Consider the following 23,783-nt stretch of genomic DNA (forward strand, 5'->3'; position numbering starts at 1 on the left):
TGCTCCTTGACATTACTTCTACTCAAGAGCTCTATAAAACAACCGGTGTGGGGTGCCTGGGTGGCTCAGCTGGTTAAGCATCTGACTCTTGATTTCGGCTTAGGTCACGATCTCAGTGTGGTGAAACCAAGCCCCAGGTCGGGCTCCCTGCTCAGCTGGGGGTTTGCTGGAGATTTGGTCTCTCCCTCTCCTTCTGCCCCTCCTTCAAGTGCGCCCATACTGCCCATACTCTCTCTCGCTTTCTAAAATAAATAAATCCTTAAAAACAAAAAACAACTGGTGAGGCAGTCCACTGTCATTTATTTTCAAATATGTGATAGGGTCATAAAATATTAACAATTACAATTAAAATATTAACAACTGTCATATTAATAATTAACAAGTAACATCAGAACTATCCACAACATTTTCATAGCACCAGAAGGAACTACAAGTTGTGCTATGATGTAATTTTAACATATATGTCCATATTTTGGGATGTTGCTATTGTTCTTCTACTAGATACACCTCTTATGAATGGCATATCTTGCTTATTTTTCTGCCCCCATAGCTCACCAATTTCTCCAGCTGCGAACAGCCCCAAGAAGTAAATTCTTTTTAGAAACCTACTACTAATCCATTAGAATTCTAAGAGATTCCAAGCCTCTGCCATGAGGTTTGTATCATTCTGCCTTCACTCTTTCCCCCCAGCTTTACTGAGATATAATTGGCATATAAAATTATGCAAGTTTAAGGTTTACGATATGTTGATTTAATATACATATATTGTATTACAAAATGATCAGCACCTGCCTTCACTCCTGATTTGAGTTAGCTCAGTTCCTTCCTGCAATGTTCCCTACGTACAAGGCTTCACCTTTTACTTTGGTTCTAGTCACAATATTCCCTCACTCCCTCTTTATTGGTACACTGGCCAGGATGCAGTGGACTAGACATTTTGTCAAATCTAATCTGAGAAATATCTGTATTGGAAACACGGAGATGCTTGTTAAACATGCAGATTCTTGAGACCTACTAAATTAACTAGAGGGAGGGGAGCTGAGAATCTGCACTGTATTTTAACATTCTCTCCAATTAATTCTTATGTGTAGTAAAGGGTAGGGCAATTGCAGCAGGCACTAATGAGTACAGGCTGAATGAATAAATGAACTGAATTAATGAATTCTTTAGTTCCTTGCTGGGTATGACAGTTTGACTTCTGATCCCAGACTTTAATCAGGGTCCTTGCTACCTGTTTTCAGCACTTACTGAGGCTGTCTGCCTATCTGGATGCCCCCAGAATATCTGCACCCAGATTCCTTACCACTATTCTCCCCCTGAAAGAATATCCTGCCCTTGCTAAACTTCCCTGAGTCCACAAATCTGGCTGAGTTGCCAAAAGATGCCATGTTCCATCTGCCTAGCTAAATTTCCTCTCCTTAACTCCTAGCCACATCCAAGCACTTAGCCTACCTCAGCTAGCATGAAAAGCCTCTGTAGCTTTGTGCTTCCTTATCTGGCTTATCTTGATAAAAACAGTGTCCCCAGTATGAGACAGTGATTATGAAATTACTCAAAAACCAAACACAATGTTTAAAAGAATCCTGATCTTTCTATCACATAGGAAGTGGAGTTGAGTGGTCCAGAGAACTTCAATTTGGCTCACTCTCTATGTGGATAAATCTCTTTTAACCTGTTATTATGGATACTTTTATATACACAGAAAAGTATGGAATGGGTATATAATGAATTCCCATCACTCAGCTTTCCACCTTCCGAATTCCAAGGCAAATCCCAAATATTTGCCCATTTTTATCTATACAAATATATCTTAAATTTAGTCTCCTTGTTAAAATTAGGGACTATTCCAACATCTTTACCCACCAAATACTCATTTCCCTATACTACGACAACCTTCCCTTTAGCTAACTACCCCAAATCATGCCTGACACCTTTTTTATTCTTTTTCTTTATTTCTCCTATTCTCCTCCAGGCAAACCTTATTCATTCTATCTTGAAAATATTCCTTAAATGTCTTTCCTTCTTTCCATACTTACTACCCTGGCTCAAGTCCACATGGCTTCTTGCCTGGACTATTATACAGCCTTTAAGTGGCCTCTCTGTCTCTGTCTATTCCCTCCTCCCTAGTCCAATCCATTCTAAGTGAAAGACTACAGTGGTCTTTAATCTTTGTTGTTATTGCCCTCAGTGGGAATCAGATTCAGATGTAAATTACAGACCTTTCAGAAAAAAGTACTTGTATGTGTTTATATCTTGAATGGGGGCCATGGACCTCAGATTTAAAACCTTTGCACTACCAGCAAATAGAAATTTAAATTTAAATAGAAATTTAAATAGAAAATTAAGTTTTAAAAATAGCTTCCAAAAAGAACCAGCATCTAAAAACACCAAATAACTACGAATAAATCTAACAGAAAAATGTACAAAGATCTCTACACAGAGAAATTAAAGAAAGATTATTTGGGGGCGCCTGGGTGGTTCAGTCGTTAAGCGTCTGCCTTCAGCTCAGGTCGTGATCCCAGGGTCCTGGGATCGAGCCCCACATCTGGCTCCCTGCTCCGCGGGGAAGCCTGCTTCTCCCTCTCCTACTCCCCCTGCTTGTGTTCCCTCTCTCGCTCTCTCTCTCTCTGTCAAATAAATAAATAAAATCTTAAAAAAAAACAAGAAAGATTATTTGGAAAGATATACCATTTTCATGGATTGTAGAACTCAATAGTGTTACGATCTCAATTCTACCCAAACATATTTATATAGAAATTCAATGCAATGCCAATAAAAACCATAGCAGCATGTTTCGTGGACATTAACAAGCAGATTCCAATACATATGGAAATGCAAAGGGCCAAGAACAGCCAATGCAATCTTGAGGGCGGTGGGCAGCTGAAGGGCATATACTATCAGATATCAAGAACTGGTATAAAAATATATTAAGAAAGTATGATATTGATACAAGAATAAAAAGAACAATGGAACAGAACTGAGCCCTAGAAACAGGCCCACACACATATATAGACAGGTGGTATGAATTCCTGAATTCATATATGGCAGAGTGACCCTGTAATGAGACAGAGAAAGAATAATCTTTTCAATAAATGACACTGGATCGACTGGATTTAAAAAACAAAAACTGAATTCTGTCCTCTACCTCACATCAAACATTAATTAATTAATTCCAGATGGACTATAGATCTAAATGTAAAAGGTAAAACAATAAAGCTTGTCAGGGTCTTAAAGAGATATCTGTAGATTTGTGTTCACAGCATTATTCACAACCGCCAAAAGGTGGAAGGATCCCAAGTGTCTGGCAAGAGGTTAATGGACAAACAAAATGTGATGTTTAAATATGACAGAATATTATTTAGCCTCAAAAAGGAAGGAAATTCTGACACATTACAACATGAATGAACCTTGAGAACACTGTGCTAAGAAAAATAAGCCATTCACAAAAAGACAAATACTGTATCATTCCACTTACGAGGTATCTAGAGTAGCCAAATTCATAGAAACAAAGTAGAATGGTGGTTGTCAAGGGCTGGGGGGGAGGGAAATGGAGAGTTGTTTAACAGGTATAGAGTTTGAGTTTTGCAAGATTAAAAAAATGTGTATTCAGTTTAGTTAGGGCCAAGCAAAATAGATGTCTATACAAGATAGGGTGGTAGAATCAGCAGTGATCTACTGCAGGAGGTCAGAGCCCTAGCAGGATAAAAAGGATGTCCATACAGGAATATGGCAGCCTTGGCAGTCCTGCACAGGGTGCTGGAGTCCAGATGGACTGAGAAGAGCAACCCAGTGCAAGGTATCAGATCCTGAAGTGAGAAAGATGTTCAAACAGGGAGCAGGGGCAGCAGCCTTGATATGGGATTTTCGAGCCTGGCTAGGTGAGGATGGCATCCATGTGGTAGATGTCAGGAACAGCAGCAATAGGAGAGACTGGTCACATACAGGGAAATTGATTAATAAAATATGCTGAAGATAATGAGAACCAAGTTACCGTCAGAAAAGGGAGTTATAATTACGGAAAGGAAATTATTGAATGAACCCTGTGGTGTTAGACTAGAACTGGACATATCAGTGTGAACTCATGGTTTTAAATGAATATGTAGATAAAATAGTGATATAAATGCATGTGTGCATGTTTACACATACATATATTCCCTACCTCTGTCCAGTAAGAGGACCTGGGAGCAGTGAAACCCCAACAGCAATTAGCACACCTAACACCCAGATCTTGACTTCTAAATATCCTCTACTAAAAAAAAACCAAGGCTCCTTGGAGAAATCAGCAGTTCCAGGGCTGGGGGCAGAGGGAGTGGGAATACAAAATGAGCCTTTTTTTAATACAAGAATATCTTTTTATACCAGAAAATAAGAAAACGCTCAAAGAATGACATCAAAAAGACAAAGAAAGCAGCCTGAAAGCACTGACCAAATAGGGAACAATTTAGGCATCAAAATAAATGACAGTATTGGATTATAACCCATCAAATAAAACAGGAATTCATAAGCCCATTCTATTATAATAGATTGAAAATCTGATGAAGAATAGGGTAATTACCTGGTTTCAAAGTACCTTTCCATAAAATATTTATTACAAAGATAAAAACATATTTTAAAAGTGGCAGATGCCACCTTAATCAATTAAACAAAATTATAAATAAAAATCACGTGTCACCTGATAGGAGGCAAGGAGTAAAACTACAGCATCACTTCTGTGGTATTTCTGCCAAAAATACATAACCTGGATCCAATCATGAGGAAAAATAAGATAAACTCAAATTAAGGGACTCAAATTCTACAAAATGGTTTGTAATGTTCAAAAGTGCCATAGTCATGAGAGTCAAAGAAAAACCAATGAACTGTTCTACATTGAAGGAGACTAAAGAGACATGACAACTAAATTCGATGCATGGTTCTGGGTTGGATCCTTTTGCTATAAAGAACCTTACTGGAACAACTGGCAAAGTTTAAAGGGGTCTGGGGTTGGATATGTAATTGTACTGTATGTTAATTTCTGAACTTTGATGGTTGTATTATTGTTATATAGAATGTCCTCTATTTGTAGAAAATACACACTGAAACATTTAGTGACGTGAGAACTTACATTCAAATGATTCAGGAAAAAATAACTTTTGTGTCTTACTTACTCTTCTCTAATTCTGAGATTAATTCAAAATAAAATGTTAAGAGAAAGAGAAAGGACTGCACTGGTGGTTACCAAACACTAAAAATAAAGATACTGATATTATGGGGGTGGGGGGGTGTGTATGTGTTTATCAATATACACACTCCAATTAGGTTTAACTATTTTCTCTCAAGAAAGACTATTAGTTTTCCATGGCTGCTGTAATAAATTATCACACAGTGGCTTAAAACAACATCAATTTATTATTTTATAGTTCTGTAGTTCAGAAGTCTGAAATGGTTCTCACTGGGCCAAAAATCATGGTTGTTGGTGGCACTGTGTTCTGTTCTGGAGGCTCTAGCTTGTCCTTTCAAGCTCCTAGAGGCTGCTCACACTCCTCAGCTCACATCTCTCTTCTCCCATCTTCAGAGGCGGCAACAGCGGATTGACTTCTCACATGGCATCACTCTGACCTGTTCTTCTACCTTCCTCTTACACGTTTAGGGTCCCTTGGATTAACACTGGGCCCAACACAAATAATCCAGGATACTTCCCTATTTTAAAGTCAGCTGATTAGCAACCTTAACTCTGTTACCTTAATTCGCCATGTAATTTAACATATTCACAGGTACTTGGGATTGGTGTGGCAGGGGTTGCTTACTCTGCCTACCCCAAAGAGTTTCCTGTATTCTGAGATTATATCCTTGCTACTTTTGTGGCATTAGAAAGCTTTTTCTTTCTTTTATAAATGATGGTGCTAATTGCAATCATTCTTTTTAAACTACTGGTGTGTAGAGAAAAAAAAAAACCTTGCTAATCCTGTGAATACTATGTAAGTAGTACAAAACCTTGTGACATTTTTTACTGATCCCTCAAATGCAAAAGTCTGAAACAAAACATTCTATTCCTACAAAGACACCATATCCTTGATGAAAGATTTGTATTTTTCAGAATATAAGGAACAAATTAATTAAAAAAGGCAGACAATCCAATTTTTAAAAAAATAAGCAAGGCTTCCAAGGCTTAAATTGACACTTCACAATAGAGTATATTTAAAGAGCTAATACAGGTCATGATCTCAGGGTTGTAAGATGGAGCCCTGCACCCGGGTGCGAAGCCTGCTTAGGGTTCTCTCTCCCTCCACCCCACCCCCTCTAGCTCTCACTCTCAAATAATTAAATAAATAGCCAATAAACCTAAAAAGGTGTTAGGGGCGCCTGGGTGGCTCAGTTGGTTAAGCGACTGCCTTCGGCTCAGGTCATGATCCTGGAGTCCCGGGATCGAGTCCCACATCGGGCTCCCTGCTCAGCAGGGAGTCTGCTTCTCCCTCTGACCCTCTTCCCTCTCGTGCTCTCTATCTCTCATTCTCTCTTTCTCTCAAATAAATAAATAAAATCTTAAAAAAAAAAACCCTAAAAAAGTGCTTGATTACAATGGTCACTAAGGAAATGTAAATTAAAGCACTGAGACAGTGAAATGGTACTGTCTTCATCTACTAGTCTGGACTGAACTGAAAAAGACAGACAATATCAAGTGAGTGTTACAAGAACACGCAGCAACTGGAACTCTCATATGCTGCTCTAGGAAGTGTAAAATGGAAAACAGTTTCATGGTACCTATTAAAGCTGAACATTCTCATACTCTATGACCTAGCAATCCTACTCCTAGATATATACCAAACAGATATGTACATATGTTCAAGAAGAGAAATGTACAAGATTATTCATAACAGCACAATTCACAGTAGCCAAAAACTGGAAATAACCCAAATGTCCATCAACAATAGAATGGCTAAAAATATGAAGTACATTCACACACTGGAATACTACACAGCAATGAGAATGAGAATGAACATACTACACCCAACACAACAACCTGAATGTAACATCTTACAAACAATGTGGAACAAAAGAAGCCAGACACTGAAGCATATATACTGGAATGGTTCCATATATTCCATATATACACAGGCTAAATACAATTGTTTCTTTATGCCTTTTTTTAATTTAATGTAAAACCAACCTACAGATATTAGATAATGCTTACACAGAAGTGATCACTAGGTAAAATTTTAATGAGCTATATACTTAAGATCTGTACACCTTTTGTATAATTACTTCTCTAAAAAGCTTATATAGACAGATACATCCACAAAGTACACTAGAATATTATTTTTCAACACAAACTGGATTCAGTCCAAACTCCCCGGTCCTCAGTCTTTCTTTTCTTTCTTGTTTGCTATGCACCTTATGTCCAAGTCATATCTATTTACTCAACCTGTGCCTACCGATCTCTTGATTTTCTGGCCTTTACCCAAACTACTCCCTCTTCCTGGAACTGCCCAACTCAAAAACAAGTCTATCAAAACCTATCTATTCTATAAAATCCAATATGAAGTTTTCTTCTTCCACAAAGTGTCCAAAGATCTCTTCAGTTAAAACTGATTTCCCTTCTGATAACTTCTATAGCACTTTTGCCTCTATTTTGGCACTTACTGGTGTGCCTTAAGAAATACTATAAATTCCATGGGGCACCTGGGTGGCTCAGTCATTAAGCATCTGCCTTCGGCTCGGGTCATAATCCTGGGGTCCCGGGGTCCTAGGGTCCTGGGATGGAGCCCTGCATCAGGATCCCTGCTCAGTGGGAAGCCTGCTTCTCCCTCTCCCACTCCCCCTGCTTGTGTTCCCCCTCTGGCTGTGTCTCTCTCTGTCAAATAAATAAAACCTTTAAAAAAATATGTAAAAAACCTATAAATTCCTATCTTCTCGATAGATTGTGAAGTTCTAGAGGAGACAGAAGTTTTATTTAATTTTGTATCTTCATCCACTCCTGCCCCCATAACCACCTCCCTCCACATATAACATGATGTTTTGCAACTTAGTTTATGTTCACATTTTTATCAAATCACATTGCATGCCAACTCATGGCCTCATTTTCAACTGTCAACCCACTGATTTTGCCAAGTACTATTTAAAAGGAAAATGCAGTGCTCCAGCACAATCTAGGAACATACAGTCCTAAATTTCCAATGAAAATCTTGGATACATAGAGGAGTTTAATGATATAAATGATCAATTAACACATTATACATGGCAATTTTAAATCATAAATCTAAGTAGGTAAGACTAACAATTGCCCATTTTGCAGTTAAGAAAATGATCCTGGCTACACTGCAGTCCATGATCAAATGCAGGTCTTCTTTGGGGTCCTTATTTTATAAATATATGCACTCAGTATACTAAATTTAAATTTTTCGGACTAAAAACAATACAGATTCACTGCTGAAAATCTAGAAAACATTAAAGAATCCAAAGAAAAGAAAAATCACCAAAAATCATGCTTTTGTGTGTGTTTACTAGCATGTTTTCAGATGCTATTAAATATTTTGAAATATTACCCATAATCCAGCAATTCACAAATTATCACATTAATAGATTAGCATTAATGTATTAGTTCCTGAGTACAAGGATTTGTACATCTGTGTTCCAAAAGTATTATCCATGTGCTATATAATTCCTGGATGTCTGTTTCCATGACTTTTCAGTGAAAACCTGAACGTCCCCCAGACATCTGAAAATATCAGTACCATATCTTTGCAGCCTCAAATTTAGGTGCAGAGAAGGGATTTAAGAGCTCTAAACCTGCTACCAAGGGAGTTGTTAGAGCATTATGTATGACCTTGATTCAAATTCTGTACAAATGCCATTGGAATGACATCAACTTTATCCTTCCTAAGGATAGAAGAATAGCTTGTAATACTGATGAACTTTTCAGGGCATCACTGTGGATTAATGTCAAGAATCTAATTGTTTCTTTTTTTTTTTAAGATTTTATTTATTTGAGAGAGAGAGAATGAGAGATAGAGAGCACGAGAGGGAAGAGGGTCAGAGGGAGAAGCAGACTCCCTGCCGAGCAGGGAGCCCGATGCGGGACTCGATCCCGGGACTCCAGGATCATGACCTGAGCCGAAGGCAGTCGCTTAACCAACTGAGCCACCCAGGCGCCCGAATCTAATTGTTTCTTTATGCCTTTTTTTAATTTTACATAACATGATGCAAAGATACCTGCTATATTAAGTAGTGGTTCTAAAAGTATCCAGCCCAGGGATGGATGGCTGGGTGGCTCAGTTGGTTGAGCGACTGCCTTCGGCTCAGGTCACGATCCTGGAGTCTCAGGATAGAGTCCCGCATTGGGCTCCCTGCTCGGCAGGGAGTCTGCCTCTCCCTCTGACCCTCCCCCCTCTCATGTGCGCTCTCTCTCTCTCATTCTCTCTCTCAAATAAATAAAATCTTTAAAAATAAATAAATAAAAAATAAAATAAAAGTATCCAGCCCAAGGGTGTTGTTCGTAACCAAAGTGAGAAAGTGCTAGTCAGGATAGCACAACAATGAGCAGAATGAAAGCACAACAGCTGTCATAGTAAGCATTTCATCATTCTTCTATAAATCAAGTATACTAGATTATATTATAGACAATTGTTACTATAGTACATTATTATACAGGTTACTCCCTCCTCCACGCCTTCTACGAGCAGAGTATACTTTCCTGCCCTTTTGACTCTGGGCTTGCCCATTGACTTGCTTTGGTTAACGGAATACTAGCAGGTGTGACAGGACCAATGACTGAAAGGTACTTGAATAATTGGACTTGCTCTCTTGTGCCTTTGCTGTAGCTACAAGAGCTTCACCTGATAAGTCACCATTTCTTTTTCTTTTTTTTAAGATTTTATTTATTTATTTGAGAGAGAGAGAATGAGAGATAGAGACCAGGAGAGGGAAGAGGGTCAGATGAAGAAGCAGACTCCCCGCTGAGCAGGGAGCCGGATGCGGGACTCAATCCCGGGACTCCAGGATCATGACCTGAGCCGAAGGCAGTCGCTCAACCAACTGAGCCACCCAAGTCACCATTTCTTTAGTCTAAGTCCCAGAATATCATATGTACCAGTCCTTAGTGAGCAGCCAAGTCCAGAGTCATCCAGCTAAGCCCAGTCTATACCATCCAATACTCAGCAAATCCACACATTCATGAGAATAAATGTCTATCATTGTATGCCACGATATTTTGTGGGTTTTATTACTCAGCAATAGCTGACTGATATACAATGATACTGTGAAACTATAAAGTCTTACTCCATTTCCTCAGTAAGTCAAATGATTAGAAAATCTACATATAAGTCTGGACAATAACACTTCCACTCCAGCCATCATGTGACTAGCAAAGAAATATGCCATCATATTCCATTGTTTCTCTGCTCTTCAAGGATTAAATATAATATAAGTCAGGGCGCCTGGGTGGCTCAGTTGGTTAAGCGACTGCCTTCGGCTCAGGTCATGATCCTGGAGTCCCGGGATCGAGTCCCGTATCGGGCTCCCTGCTCAGCAGGGAGTCTGCTTCTCCCTCTGACCCAAACCCCTCTCATGCTCGCTCTCTCTCTCTCTCTCTCTCTCATTCTCTCAAATAAATAAATAAAAATTTTAAAAATAAATAAATAAATAAATATAATATAAGTCAGGGTACTGGGTCAGACTGCATGGGTTTGATGTCAGACTCCTTGCTAACAGAGTGACTTTGTACAAGTTACTTATTCTCTCTGGACTCAGTCTCCTTATCTGAAAATGGGAGTAACAATAGTACTGAATCTATTATTGGAAGGATTAAATGAAGTAATATATGTAAAGGACTTAGGGGCACCAGGCTGTCTCAGTTATAAGAGCATGCAACTCTTGATCTCGGGGGTCATGAGTTCAAGGTCCACATTGAGTGTAGAGATTAAAAAAAAAAAAATTAGAATAGCACATAGTAAACACTAAATAAATGACAGCTGTTAGCTATTCATGGCTATTTTAAAAAACAAAAATTTAAAAAACACAACTCTCCCAATTCTACTATGGTTATCCCTTTACTGACAGTCAGGACAGGTTAAGAGCACAAGCTTGGCAATAGGAAGGGAGGTATATCCTGAAGGGAGAGCCAAATCTCAGGAAGGAGCAAGACCTTAGAAGGAAATCCCAACTCAGAAGGTTCATCTTAGGCAGGAAGGAATCCTCTCTGGGCTCTGTGGCTTTTGCTCCCTTGCTTCCCACTCCCACCCTAGCCACACAAGAAGTCAATCCAAGAACTATGGCAGGAGTGTCCCAGACTTCATAGTGTGAAGTCAACTACCCTCAGTATTTATTCCACTCGTTATCTCTGAGCTTTCTGTAAAATGTTCTAGCTCTGTCTCAGTCAGGCTTTAGGAAAGTAAAGGGAATTATCAAGAGATTCCCAAAGTAAAAGTTAAATCTTATGGAATACTAGTCAAAATGGTACGAGCCAGTGAAACTATCCCGTATTTTTTCCCCTCCTCTACTTCCAATTTACAGATGCTGGATTGACTACTGAGGAAAGAAGCAATTTTCTTTATAGTGACCGACTTATTAAACATTGGTAAATATTTTCTACATCATCCTCAGTGAATTATTATACATACTTAGAAAGCACTTTCCATGCTATATTAAAATATTGCTAGAACATAGATAGGATTTGGGGCACCTGGGTGGCTTAGTCAGTTAAGTGTCTGCCTTCAGCTCAGGTCATGATCTAGGGTCCTGGGATCGAGCCCCGCATCAGGCTCCCTGCTCAGACTCCTTGCTCAGTGGGGAGCCTGCTTCTTCCTCTCCCTCTGCTCCTCCCCCATTCATGCTCTCATGCGTGTGCGCGCATACATTCTCTCTCAAATAAAATCTTTAAAAAAAAGTAGAAGGGATTTTAAAATACTTCAATAGCACAAAGATTTTTTTCTTTCCTCATTCTCTTTTTTATTGTAATGCCATTTACCATAAAATAATTTTTTCTACACATGCTCAAAATCTTACATATGTCCCATCTCCCTTTAACAAGGGAAAAAAAATTTTCATCTGCTTCCTTTCTTTCAGGATTTAAACACTATACAAATAATATAGAATAATAAGTGGTCTCTTTTGAAAGTTCATTTTCTAATTTAGCAATAAAAAATTTCTGACAATCATTCAAAGTAGAATTTTCTCTATATCTAATAATTCACTTCCAATAATATGTACATCTATTACAGACATAAGTTCTAAAAATTAGCACAAAGAATTATCACTAATTTGTAATTTCATACCTTAACCTATATAAGAATATCCAGAAAAGAAACTGAAGGCTAACTTAAATTGAGAACAGGTAAAAGATACATAGAAACTCTGACAAAAACTAAGAACTAGTTTCAAATGTTCACCCAACCAGCTGGTAATCAATCTCACTGACTCAAAGAAAAGCCCATCTCAGTGAAAAATCTGAGTATTTATTTTAAAATGCAATTTCTTGCTTTTAGATACATGCACCTCTCAAGCAAATAAGAAAAGTTACTGAATCATATTAATTCACCCAGTATTATCTCTGCAGTGACATTATTAAGGCAAGTCATGCAGGAGATCATGTTAGTTCCTTAAGAAGTTAACCTCAAAAAAGAGATGCTTCCAAAGTAAACCCAGTGTTGTTATTTACAAATTTGGCTAATCCCATTTGTATTTTTAGCATGAACATCCAACTACAATAGCATCCCTGGCAGCCAGTCTCAAAAGGGCATGACCTCCAGCAATTTCTAGCTGTTTATGAATGTCATTCTTCTTGTCTACAGGTAGAGAATATTTCCCCTCCGACTCTGGGCTAGCCTTGACTGTCTTTGACCAAGAGTGACATTCTCAGACTTCCAATTCAAGGACGTAAGAGAACTGGCTGAACGCCTTCTATTCCTGTCTCTTAGAATGCTCCTTCTTAGAATCCAGGCACCCAGCTTAAGTAAATCCAAAGGCCATGCGGAGAACGAAGGGGCGCGGGCACATAGAGGAGGATTGAAGGCCTTTAGGACTAACTGAACTCTCAGCCAGTGGTCATCTATGTGAATGTGGCCACTTTGAACATTCCAGCTATGCCAGCACCCCAGCCAACACCATCAATCAACCACAAATTTCAGAGAAGTAAAAAATTGTTTAAGCCACTAAATTGTGTGGTGGTCTGTTACACTGCAAGTTACCTTTTATATTGTTTCCCTTATCTATCAATTCTATAAAAAAGTATTTTATATGCCCTAAAATATTTCATCTAAGTTTCAAATATTTCCCCAGATCTAATATTCTAGGACTGGTTTATCCTGGTCATTTTTAAAAATAAAATTCAAATTCATCCCTCAACTCATCTTTCTATCTCCCATATAGATTTTTTTAATATCTGCTTATAAAATGGTGCCTACATTCCCTCAATCATTTTCATTTCTCTTCTCAGATCCTCTTCCAGTTCCCATTTATCTTTTCTGAATTTTAATTTTGTTGACCAAGGAAGTATTAGTTAAGAAGGTGCTTGAGGACCTGCTAAAACTAAATGAAATACTAGCATACAGGTTACTTAATGTGAACTACTGCTTTAATATCATTTGTTTCTAGAAGTTAAACATTCTCCTTGAACTATTTTTCATAAGTATCCAAGGATAAATTTAAAATCTAAACTATGTGTGAACTATGGTCAACTATGAATTAGCAGTCTTGTTAATAAGATTTTATTTTAAAATTTGTTATCAAAGCACTACATTAATGTTGTAATATGCAAAATTCATGGAAGACAATATCTATTTCACATTAGCATTTGAAATAAATTTTACATTTTCTTAAACCATGGAAATCAGGGCATCCGTACAAAAACTGCCATTCACAATTTGCAATTGAGGAAAGGAGTAAGGCCAAAACAAAGCCAAATACTATACAAAAATCTCAATTTGATTAAAAGGATCATTCCTCCATGTTGTACTGTGCTAATTACTTGGTGCAAACACAAATAAAGTATCTTCCTATCTCAAAACTGACTAAGTAAAGACACGTTATAGTAGGGTAAATGGGACCAAAGGCAAGTTGTGACTTACTCAGATTCATAATAAGACTGTGACTGAGCTAAAAAATACAAAATCTCTAACTCTCCATTCTCTGCTTTAGCTATTAAGAAGTCCTTCTTGGTGACCCTCTTCCAGTTGGCCTTTTTCTCAAGCAGTAGCCAAAATAGCAGGCAAGGTCAAAAATGAAAGTTACTAAAATTAAAGAAAAAATTGGCTTCTCCCTATGGAAAGTGACTCAACATTTAATAATGTGTGGTGCCCTAAAAGCTGCTAAACTACTACATGGCCATCTCCAGGTCCACTTTAACTCAATCAGGAGACCATTATCGAAACATTAACTCACTAGTACAAAGTGGAGATCAAGTAGTTGTGAATGTTCCTAGGCTGAGGTCTAATGGGGAGTAAAGAAGATGATCTCATAATGTCTCTTTATGATCTATAAATCACATTATTCCATAAATTTGACATAAGTGTCAAGATTAGGACTCAGTCAACCTCTAAGTAGGAAAACAAAAACAAGCAGCTGCCAATTTTCTGACAAATCTAGAAGCTGGCATACAGGTTATTTAGCATAGAGATTATTCAATGTAAAATATCAAGCAACTTCCTCTTACTTCTAAACTTCAAAAAAATTTAGTATTTTAGAATTTCAACATTGGCAGAAACTCAAGAACCTTCTTCAGGCCTAATGGGATTTTGTTAATGATATATTCAAACTTTAGTTAGGTGTTTTTGAAAGCACTAGTACAAAATAAAGTTTTAGTAAATTTGACCAGTCTCTGAAGATGTATTCTTATAAATGGGGCAGTTTAAAGCCAAATTTCAATTAGGATAGTACCCATGTTTATTTAGATTTGTTTTAGTATTTCAGACAAAAACAAAATAACAACCATCGAAGAAATGAGATTTGGAGTGACAGGTTACAATTACTTCCGAAAAAGCAACACTCCACTGCAAATAATATCAATATCCCTAAAGCCACCTGTTAAAACAGCAGTCTATGCAGTCCACCATTCTTTAGCTGTAACCACAAAGTCTGGTTTTACACCTAGGATATACAAGAAGCATCAGATTAAAAGCATCAAATATCAGCCTATACAAATTTGCCAAACAAGCATAGCAAAAGAAAAGCGGATAGAAAGTTAAAGAACTAGGCTCCAAAGGATTTAAATACACCCAACAAATTCCAATCCAAGTTCATACTGTGCTTCAACTTAAAACTGATAAGTAACCACCAATTCTGACATCTCCTATTCCCCACTAGTTAGATCTCCCCTTTATCTCCTGAATTTTTCCACTGATCTCATCCCTTCTTAGAGGAGTCTTGCTATTGTAATCTCCATGGCCTCTCCTTTCTCAGAAAGTGATACAGCACCAGGGCCCATATTTTACTTTCTTTACAATTTAGCACTCTGTTTTGTTTTACCCTATTAGATATTAATTTTTTCCCTAATCTCCTGTACCCATGTTTCCCTGATGGATCAGCCTCTTGCTTTTTATCACTTCGTGCTCGCTACAATATTTAGCTTCTCCTTTCAAAGTAGAGTATGTACCCCTTTTTCTGACATTTGTAATTCTGGCTCACTATCAACACCCCCTTCCTTCCCTAGAGACTATCACCATAGTCCTAGGTCTCCATCCCTCACCCTTCTCCTCCTAAGTAAGGCCTCTTCCTTTCCAGAGTTTGTCAACATTAGTTTGGCCAAACTGGGACTGTACCCTGAAGGCAAAGGCTATCTCCCCTCCTCCCCACCCCACCCCCACATTCTACAGAACTACAAGTCTCCCACCTGCCCTGGCTTCCTCTCCTCCACCCTTAGATCCATCTGCATCCCGCCTTGCCCGTTCCCCACTGGCCCCCCACCTTATTATCTCCCCTTCCACTATCCCGCGCTCCCCTTCCCCACTCCTGAACGCACCTCCTCTGCTGGGCCTTACCCGTAACCCTGACACCGAAAAGGCCCTGCCAGCAACCTCACGGCGTCTCTCCTCTGGGCTTCCTCCGCTCTTCAGTAACTGTCCCCACGCCCCTTTCCCTCCAGGGCCCCGCGCGCCGCCCAGAGCCCCCTCCCCGATTAAGCTCCCGCTGTCACTTGGCTTCTCATCCACAAGATGGCGGAGCCGTTGCCCCCACCCCCGGGTCCTCTCCGCAACCCTCCTCCCTAAAGCTCCCGTCCGGTCCCTTCAGCTGCCCCCGCCGCCGGCCTCGCCCGGCCCAGGATCCCGCTGCCCCCTCCTCCTGTGGGCAGGCGGCCCAGGCCCGAGCCTCAGCGACGTCGCCAACGCCACCGCCTCCACCGCTCCCAGGCCTGCGCCTTCTCCTCACCATAAACTTGAGCGCTTTTTCCTGCAGCACCGCCTCGGCTGGGTCCATAATCACCGGGGGCCACTGGGTCTGCACTCCGCCGGGGCCGCCCCCTTGGTGCCAGGCCGCAGCCAACGCAGCGCCCGGATCCGCCTCCTCTTCCTTCCCCCCGCCCTCTCTTACCTCTCAGGCACCGGCAGGGGGCCAGGGAGGACCCGCTGTTCCGTGCACATGCGTGAGCCCACTGGCTCACGGGATTTGTAGTGCTGGGGTTCCCGCGGCAAAAAGTGAGGCCTCGACGCGAACCGCAACTCCCGCAGTTCACTGCGGCACGGTCGCTGTGGCCGAAAGCCAAATCTAGACAACTCGCCGTCAAGTAGAGAGAATCGGCTGATGGGAATCGTAGTTTACAGCCTCTACGGATGGGAAACGGGAGGGGGGCGGGGCACGGGTGTCTCCGTGGTTACCGAGCGACGCTAGTGGCTGCTTGCCTGGTATTTGATATCAAGATGGCGAGCATTGCCTCACCTGTAGACCAAATACTGGAAAAAACTGTGCGAGGACTCAGAGGTCCTGGCAGCACCTCACAGACCAATGCAGAATTTCAAGGTCCTTCTAACCTATCACCCCACACTGCTCCTGAAGACCTTATTCTATCCCCACAAAAAGTCAGGGCCAGAGAGAACTCACCTCAGGAGATTCTTGGGTGTTTTGTGCTCAGAAGGTATGGACTGGTAATGCTAAGCCTGGGATTGAAGCCTTGCATTAAGGGTCAAAAAGTGCTTCCAAAGGCCTTCAATGGTGGGATATAACGGCCATCCAGCAAGTAAAGCCTGTAACTATTTAGTTTGGCTTTGAAAGGGACAGTACGATTTTATTTTGGAGATTGGATCTACCCTACTCTCTCAACACCAGGGTTGGACTAAAAGTGACAGGCTAGTACAGAATATCCAAATCGATAAAATAAGTGAATTAGGGAAATGCCTTTTCACTTACAGGAAAAATTTCCACTATTTTATTTATCTGTTCAACGAACAGTAAGCACATAACTGTGTGCAGACATCATCCTAAGAAATAGGGATTCATTGGTGAACATGACAGACCCAATCTTGTGGAGCTCACATTTCTAGTATTTTGATACTTTGTTCTACAGTCATCTTTACGTCCACAGAACTCAGCACAATACCTAATACATAATAGGCTTTCACTTAATAAAAAAGTTTTACTCCTGATTTAAAAAAGTTCTACACAAGTGCAAAATGGAGAAGACTGCAAATTCATACACATGAAAACTCCATGGAAGTTTTCATAGGACTAAGGCGATATGTGACACAGTTGCCAAATATGCTAAAGGAGTTCTAGGCAGCTTGAAGAGTAGTGTCTGGGGAATAGAGGCTTATGGTCTTTGTTTTGAAGCAGTCTGATCACACCTGGAATACTTTGTTCAGTTATGGGCACCATGTTATGGGCACCCTGTCCAACAAACATGGTATGCAGGAGCATAGTCAAGGGCAGGATGACCAGAAAATATTGGTAGATGCTTCCTCTAAGAAAAAGAGCATGTAGGAATAACATGACAACTAAATTCAAGTGTTTTGAAAGTATTGAAAGGCATATATAGATAGCATATGACAATAATAATAGCTACCGCTTTATTAGCTCTTTTGTGCCAGGCACACACAGGGAATTTTTTATTCATAATCTCTAATATGGGGTGCCTGGGTGGCTCAGTCAGTTAAGCATCTGCCTTTGGCTCAGGTCATCATCCTGGGGTCCTGGGATCGAGCCCCTGCTCAGCAGGGAACCCCCTGCTTCCCCCTCTGCCCTCCCTCCTGCTTGTGCTCTCTCCCTTTCCCTCAAATAAATAAGATCTTTTTTAAAAAACTTACATAATCTCTAATATGCATAATAATCTTTAATATTCATAGTAACTCTGTAAAATAGGCATTATTACCCCTAATTTACAGAAGAGACTGATAGAAAATAAATAAGTTGTGCAAGTCATACAGCAAATTATATTGTCAGAATTCTAACCCAAGTCTGCTTGACTCAAAGGCCTGTGCTATTTTCACTGAACCACAGTTCGGTGGCACAGGACTCAGACTCAGAGCTCTCTAGTAATCAGAGCTGTACTGACAAAGGAATGGATCACCCCATTCCTGAAAAGATATAGAGGCAAGAGGACTATCTGTCTTTTTTTTTTTTTAAAGATTTTATTTATTTGAGAGAGAGAGAGCAAGCATGAGAGAGCACAAGTAGGGGGAAGGGCAGAGGGAGAAGCAGGCTCCCCGCGGAGCAGGGAACCCAACGCGGGGCTCGACCCCAGGACCCTGAGATCATGACCTGCGCCAAAGGCGGATGCTTAACCAACGAGCCACCCAGGCGCCCCAAGAGGACTATCTGTCTTAAGTAATGTCTAGAGGGTTTCAGTTTGGGTGGGAGGGTAAGATCTTTTTTTTTTTAAAGATTTTATTTATTTATTTGACAGAGAAAGAGAGATAGCGAGAGCAGAAACACAAGCAGGCGGAGTGGGAGAGGGAGAAGCAGACTCCCCGCTGAGCAGGGAGCCCGATGCCGGGCTCGATCCCAGGACCCTGGGACCATGACCTGAGCCGAAGGCAGACGCTTAACGACTGAGCCACTCAGGCACCCAGGAAGGTAAGATCTTTTAAACTCTAAGATTCTATTCTGTTGAGAAGTCATTCATTTGACTTTGTTATCCATAGAGGAGTATGAAAACACTGCTGAATGAGGCTGGCAGTCAGTGATGGTCCTCACTTTGTCCAGCCATACAGCGGTAAGGATTAGTAAAACAAATCCAAGGAGTTTTTGTTTGAAAGCCCAACCAGCCAGACAGTTCATACGCATATGGATTGAAAGTGAGCTGGCAGGGACTGGGTACAGAAAGGGTAAATCCTCTTTTTTGAAAATTGACTGCTTATGGTCAGTCAACCTGAGAAACCCAAGTATAAACTGCCTTGATTTTGAAGCTTCTCATATCCAACATAGTTTAGGAAAGGTCACTGGATTGGATGTAAGAAGTCTGGTTCTAGCCCATCCTTTCTCCAGTTAGTTGGTTGATTGGACAATTAACTGAACCTCTCTGATCCTCTCTCTTGCCATCTGGAAAACAAAGATCTGCCAACTCTAAAATCGATACATTTATGAGCCTGTTTTTTTTTTTTTAAGATTTTATTTATTTATTTGACAGAGAGAGCACAAGTAGGCAGAGCAGTAGACAGAGAGAGAGGGAGAAGCAGGCTCCTGGCTGAGCAGAGAGCCTATGTGGGGCTTGATTCCAGGGTCCTCATGACCTGAGGTGAAGGCAGACATGCTTAACCGACTAAGCCACCCAGGCGCCCCTGATAACTGTCTTTTAGACTTCACTTGTATCACAGTTCTTCCCTACTCAATCCTTGTTTGGCTCTCTTATCTCTGTTATCTTTGTTTACATTCCTTTATCTGGCTTTCCAGAATTTCACAATCTTATGCAGTCCCCTCTCCCACCTTACTTCCCACTTTGCATTGATATGTCCCTCTGCTCCAATCAGACATTTCTCCTACACACCTGCTCAGCATACTCCTACCTCCCGGCCTTAGCTAGAAGTCTTCCCTTTCTCTCTCTTTCCTACTCATCTTTCAATGTCTGACTTAAATCTCAAAAACAAATAGTTGTCTAGGGTCACCTGGGTGGCTCAGTCGGTTAAGCACCAGACTCTTGGTATCGATTCAGGTCTTGATCTCAGGGTTGTGAGTGAGGTGTCTGAGTGGCTTACTTGAGTGTCTGACTCTGGATCTCCGCTGAGGGGCTTTATTTATTTATTTATCATTATTTTTTTATAAATAGGCTCCACACCCAGTGTGGAGCCCAATGCAGGGCTTGAACTCACAACCCTGAGCTCAAGACCTGTGCTCTGGATCTCAGCTGAGGGGCTTGCTTTCTTTCTCTCTCTCTCTCTCTCTCTTCCTCTCTTTCTCTCTCTCTTCCTCTCTTTCTCTCTCTCTTTCTCTCTTTCTTTCTTTCTTTCTTTTCCTTTCCTTCTTAGTAGGCTACATGCCCAGTGTGGAGCCCAATGCAGGGCTTGAACTCACAACCCTGAGCTCAAGACCTGTGCTGAGGGGTGCCTGGGTGGCTCAGTCGATTAAGCCTCTGACTCGTGGTTTCAGCTCAGGTCATGATCTCAGGGTCGTGAGATAGAGCCCCATATCGGGCTCCATGCTCTGCCCAGAGTCTGCTTGAGATTCTCTCCCTCTCCCTCCCCCCTCTTCCCCTCCTCTCACTCGAGCACATGTGCTCTCTCTCTCAAATTAATTAATTAAATCTCTAAAAAAAATACAGAACTGAGCTGAGATCAAGAGTCACCCATTTAACCAACTGAGCCACCCAGGCGCCCCAGCTGTTGAGGTGCTTTAAAACAAATATTAATGTCGAAGCTCTTCCCCAGGTACCTTGGCAATGGTAATTGTAAAAGGTCCCCAGGTGGTTCTAATCTGTAGCCAGATTTGAGAGCACTGCCTTGGAGTTTAGCTGCTCAGTGCCTTCTTGCTGACCTCTGGCTACCCAGAGTTCCCCTCGATGCCTAACTTGTCTTCAAAACTCTAGAATTACTTCTCCTCCCACCCTAAACCCTCTGTTTTCCAAGGATAGCCAATCAAAGCTCAAGGTTGACTGGAAGCAAAGTGATTAACTGATTCAAACCCTGTCAATTATTTGATATCTGATAGGCTTAACCCTAGGGTCAAGACATCCGGTGGAGGTGGGAAAGGTTATTTGTATTTCAGTTGGCAGGAGAGACACTGTCTTAGCTGTGGCCTTAAGAACTTCCCCCTTCCCCTCATATCCTTGTTCTCATAAAAGGTCAAGAGTCAGTGACTTCTGAGTTTGTTGACCCCACTAGGGTTCTATATTCTTGTACTTAAGTGGAAGGAGTCACTATTAAGAGTGATCCAGATTTGGTTCCCTCCACAACTGTTATCACTGTCACAGTCCTAGGTCATCCTTATCTAGACAGAGCAATCAGTCCCCTTCATGGCAGTTCTGAGGAGTGGGGATGGGGTGGGATGGCAGTAGGGCCAGCAGAAAGTGTTCCAGGCAAAGGTAACTGCATTTTTGATGGTGCATTCTGGTAACCAAAACAAGACCAGGTGACTTTGGGGGAAGAGTGGCACTGGTTGAGACTGCAGAGGACAATAGCATCAGGCTCTCTGGGCAAGCTATTATTCAGCCAGCATATTCTGGTCAGGTGAACCAGCTGACATCCTTTCAAACTGAGGTCATTACCTATGCCCTACCAGCTATAAAATATTTTGACTTTCACCCCAGTTTATAGGTCACATTAAGGAATTAGGACTTTATCCTGAGGGCTGTAAGAAACTACCGGAGAATTTTAAGCAGGGCTGCAGCATGGTCAGATTTGTATTTTTAGAAAACCATTTACAGCTGGAGGCTGGGAAAACGATTATGAAGTTGCTGAAATCTTCCTGGGAGAGATGATGGAGGCCTGATGAGGGAGATGATGAGAAGAGAAAGAAGTAAATAGATTCCAGAGATACTGAGGAGATACAATCTGTAGGACTTGGTGATTGATTGGATATGTCATGGATGATGTCAAAGGGATGTGTCAAAGATGACTTCTAGGTATCTGGCCCAGGAAACAGGATGAATGAGGAGTGCCATTATTTGAGACAAGGAACGCAATAGAAGGAACAGGGGGTAGGAGGATAATCAGTTCTTTTTTGGACCTATTGCTTTAAGGTGCCTCCAAGACTTACACGTGGTTCAGGACGTTGAGGAGGCAGTTGAATATTTGGGACTGAGGTTGGAGAAAGAGGCCTGGGCTGCAGATCGGGATCTTCAGCATATACCGGTGACTGCAGCACCTCCCCCACCCCCAGCCCCGAAAGAATGACATCACCCAGGGCAAGTGTAAGCAGTGTAAAGAGCAGCAGGTCTAGGACAGAGTCGTGAAGAACCTTGAGATTTGCAGGATGAGCAGAAGAGGAGCAGGCCAAAGAGCCCAAGAAGTGACCAGAGAGGCAGGAGGAAAAACCAGCGAGTGTGGATCTTGTTGGTGGGAGGCAGATACCATACTGCAGTGAGCGGAGTGGCTCTCAAGGGAAGGAGCGAAGAGATAGCACAATGGTTAGAGGTAGAAGTTGAGGGTCTAGAGACAGTGTTCATTGTTTTATTTAAAAGAAGAGCGACTTGGATCATCCAGTAGCGGCGGCCAGCAAGGAGATGAGGGCACGTCGGTGCTGCGCCAGGCCTTTCTTTGATGTGCAGAAAAGGCTGGGCATCATTGGATGATAATCCAAAGTGCTGAGCAGCCTCACAAGATTCCAGGTCGATGCCATGCTTTTGAAAAAGAATGGATAGAATGTGTGCATGGAATCAGTGGTACCCGTGCAGAGAAAGAGTGCAAGATAGAATTTGATGATTTCGTAGAATGTCTGCTTCGACAGAAAACGATGAAACGTCTGAGTGACATCAGGAGGCAGCAAGATAAACTAATAAAGGAAGGGAAGTACACACCTCCACCTCACCACTTGGGCAAGGAGGATCCTAGGCCCTGAGCAGAGCTGCTGCTGATGGCTAGAGGCTGATTTTCATGTTCTCTCTTCTCCACTGGAAAGTTCATTTACTGAAAACCTTTTTGTGAAAGTGTCTAAAAATAAAGAATTGCTCTATCCTGTTTAAAAAATAAATAAATAAAAGAAGAGAGACTTTAGTTCAAAGGAAACTGAAAAGGTATGACAACTAAATGCAATGACCGATCCCTGATTGGACCATCGAATAACACGCACACATACACTGAAACACAAAAGAGAAAACAGCTGTACAAGACACTAGTGGGACCTTCAGGGAAAACGGAATGTAGGCTGTATAATAGATAATAGTATAATATCAGTGTTAAATTTCCTGGGTGTGAGAATTTTATTGTGAGAATCAGAAAATGTCCCGGTCCTTAGGATATATGCTAAAGTATTTAGGATGAAATGTTATGATGTCTGCGACTATATCGCAAATGGTTTAGGCAAAAAAAGAAGTGTGTGTGTGTGTGTGTGTGTGTGTGTGTGTGTGTATGCAGAGAGAGAGAGAGGAGGGAGGGAGAGAACTAAAGCAAATGTGGCAAAAAGTAATTTGTGGATCTAGGTGAAGGGTTATGGGTTTTCGCTGTACTCTTCGTGCAACTTTCCTGAAGGTTTGAAATTCCCGAAAATAAAAACTTAGGGAATAAAATGGGCACCGGGGTGGCTCAGTCAATTAAACATCTGACTCTTGATTTTGGCACACTGAGTGTGGAAACTGTTTTTTTTTTTTAATTTTTATTTATTTATTCACGAGAGACAGAGAGAGAGAGAGGCAGAGGGAGAAGCAGGCTCCCAAGGAGCAGGGAGCCCGATGCGGGACTCGATCCCAGGACCCCGGGATCATGACCTGAGCCGAAGGCAGACGCCCAACCATCTGAGCC

General features: G+C 41.2%; 1 protein-coding gene across 6 annotated transcripts in view; it reads right to left on the reverse strand.

Annotated features, from left to right (window-relative positions):
• Window positions 1-16,467, reverse strand: part of BTRC (beta-transducin repeat containing E3 ubiquitin protein ligase) — a 170,877-nt gene extending 154,410 nt beyond the window's left edge. For all 6 annotated transcript variants that reach the window (XR_015767072.1, XR_015767071.1, XR_015767070.1 and 3 more), the window contains exon 1: window positions 16,333-16,467. Coding sequence is in view for 3 of the 6 variants with exons in the window: in XM_028098736.2 (XP_027954537.1) it covers window positions 16,333-16,380 (48 nt within the window). In the remaining 3 variants the exon portion in view is untranslated. The remainder of the gene's footprint in view (window positions 1-16,332) is intronic.
• Between the last annotated feature and the right edge of the window lie 7,316 nt (window positions 16,468-23,783).

The sequence above is a fragment of the Eumetopias jubatus genome, unplaced genomic scaffold (genome assembly GCF_037043125.1).
Source record: "Eumetopias jubatus isolate StellerSeaLion01/CBP00866 unplaced genomic scaffold, mEumJub1_p1.0 scaffold_17, whole genome shotgun sequence".
NCBI lineage: Eukaryota > Metazoa > Chordata > Mammalia > Carnivora > Otariidae > Eumetopias > Eumetopias jubatus.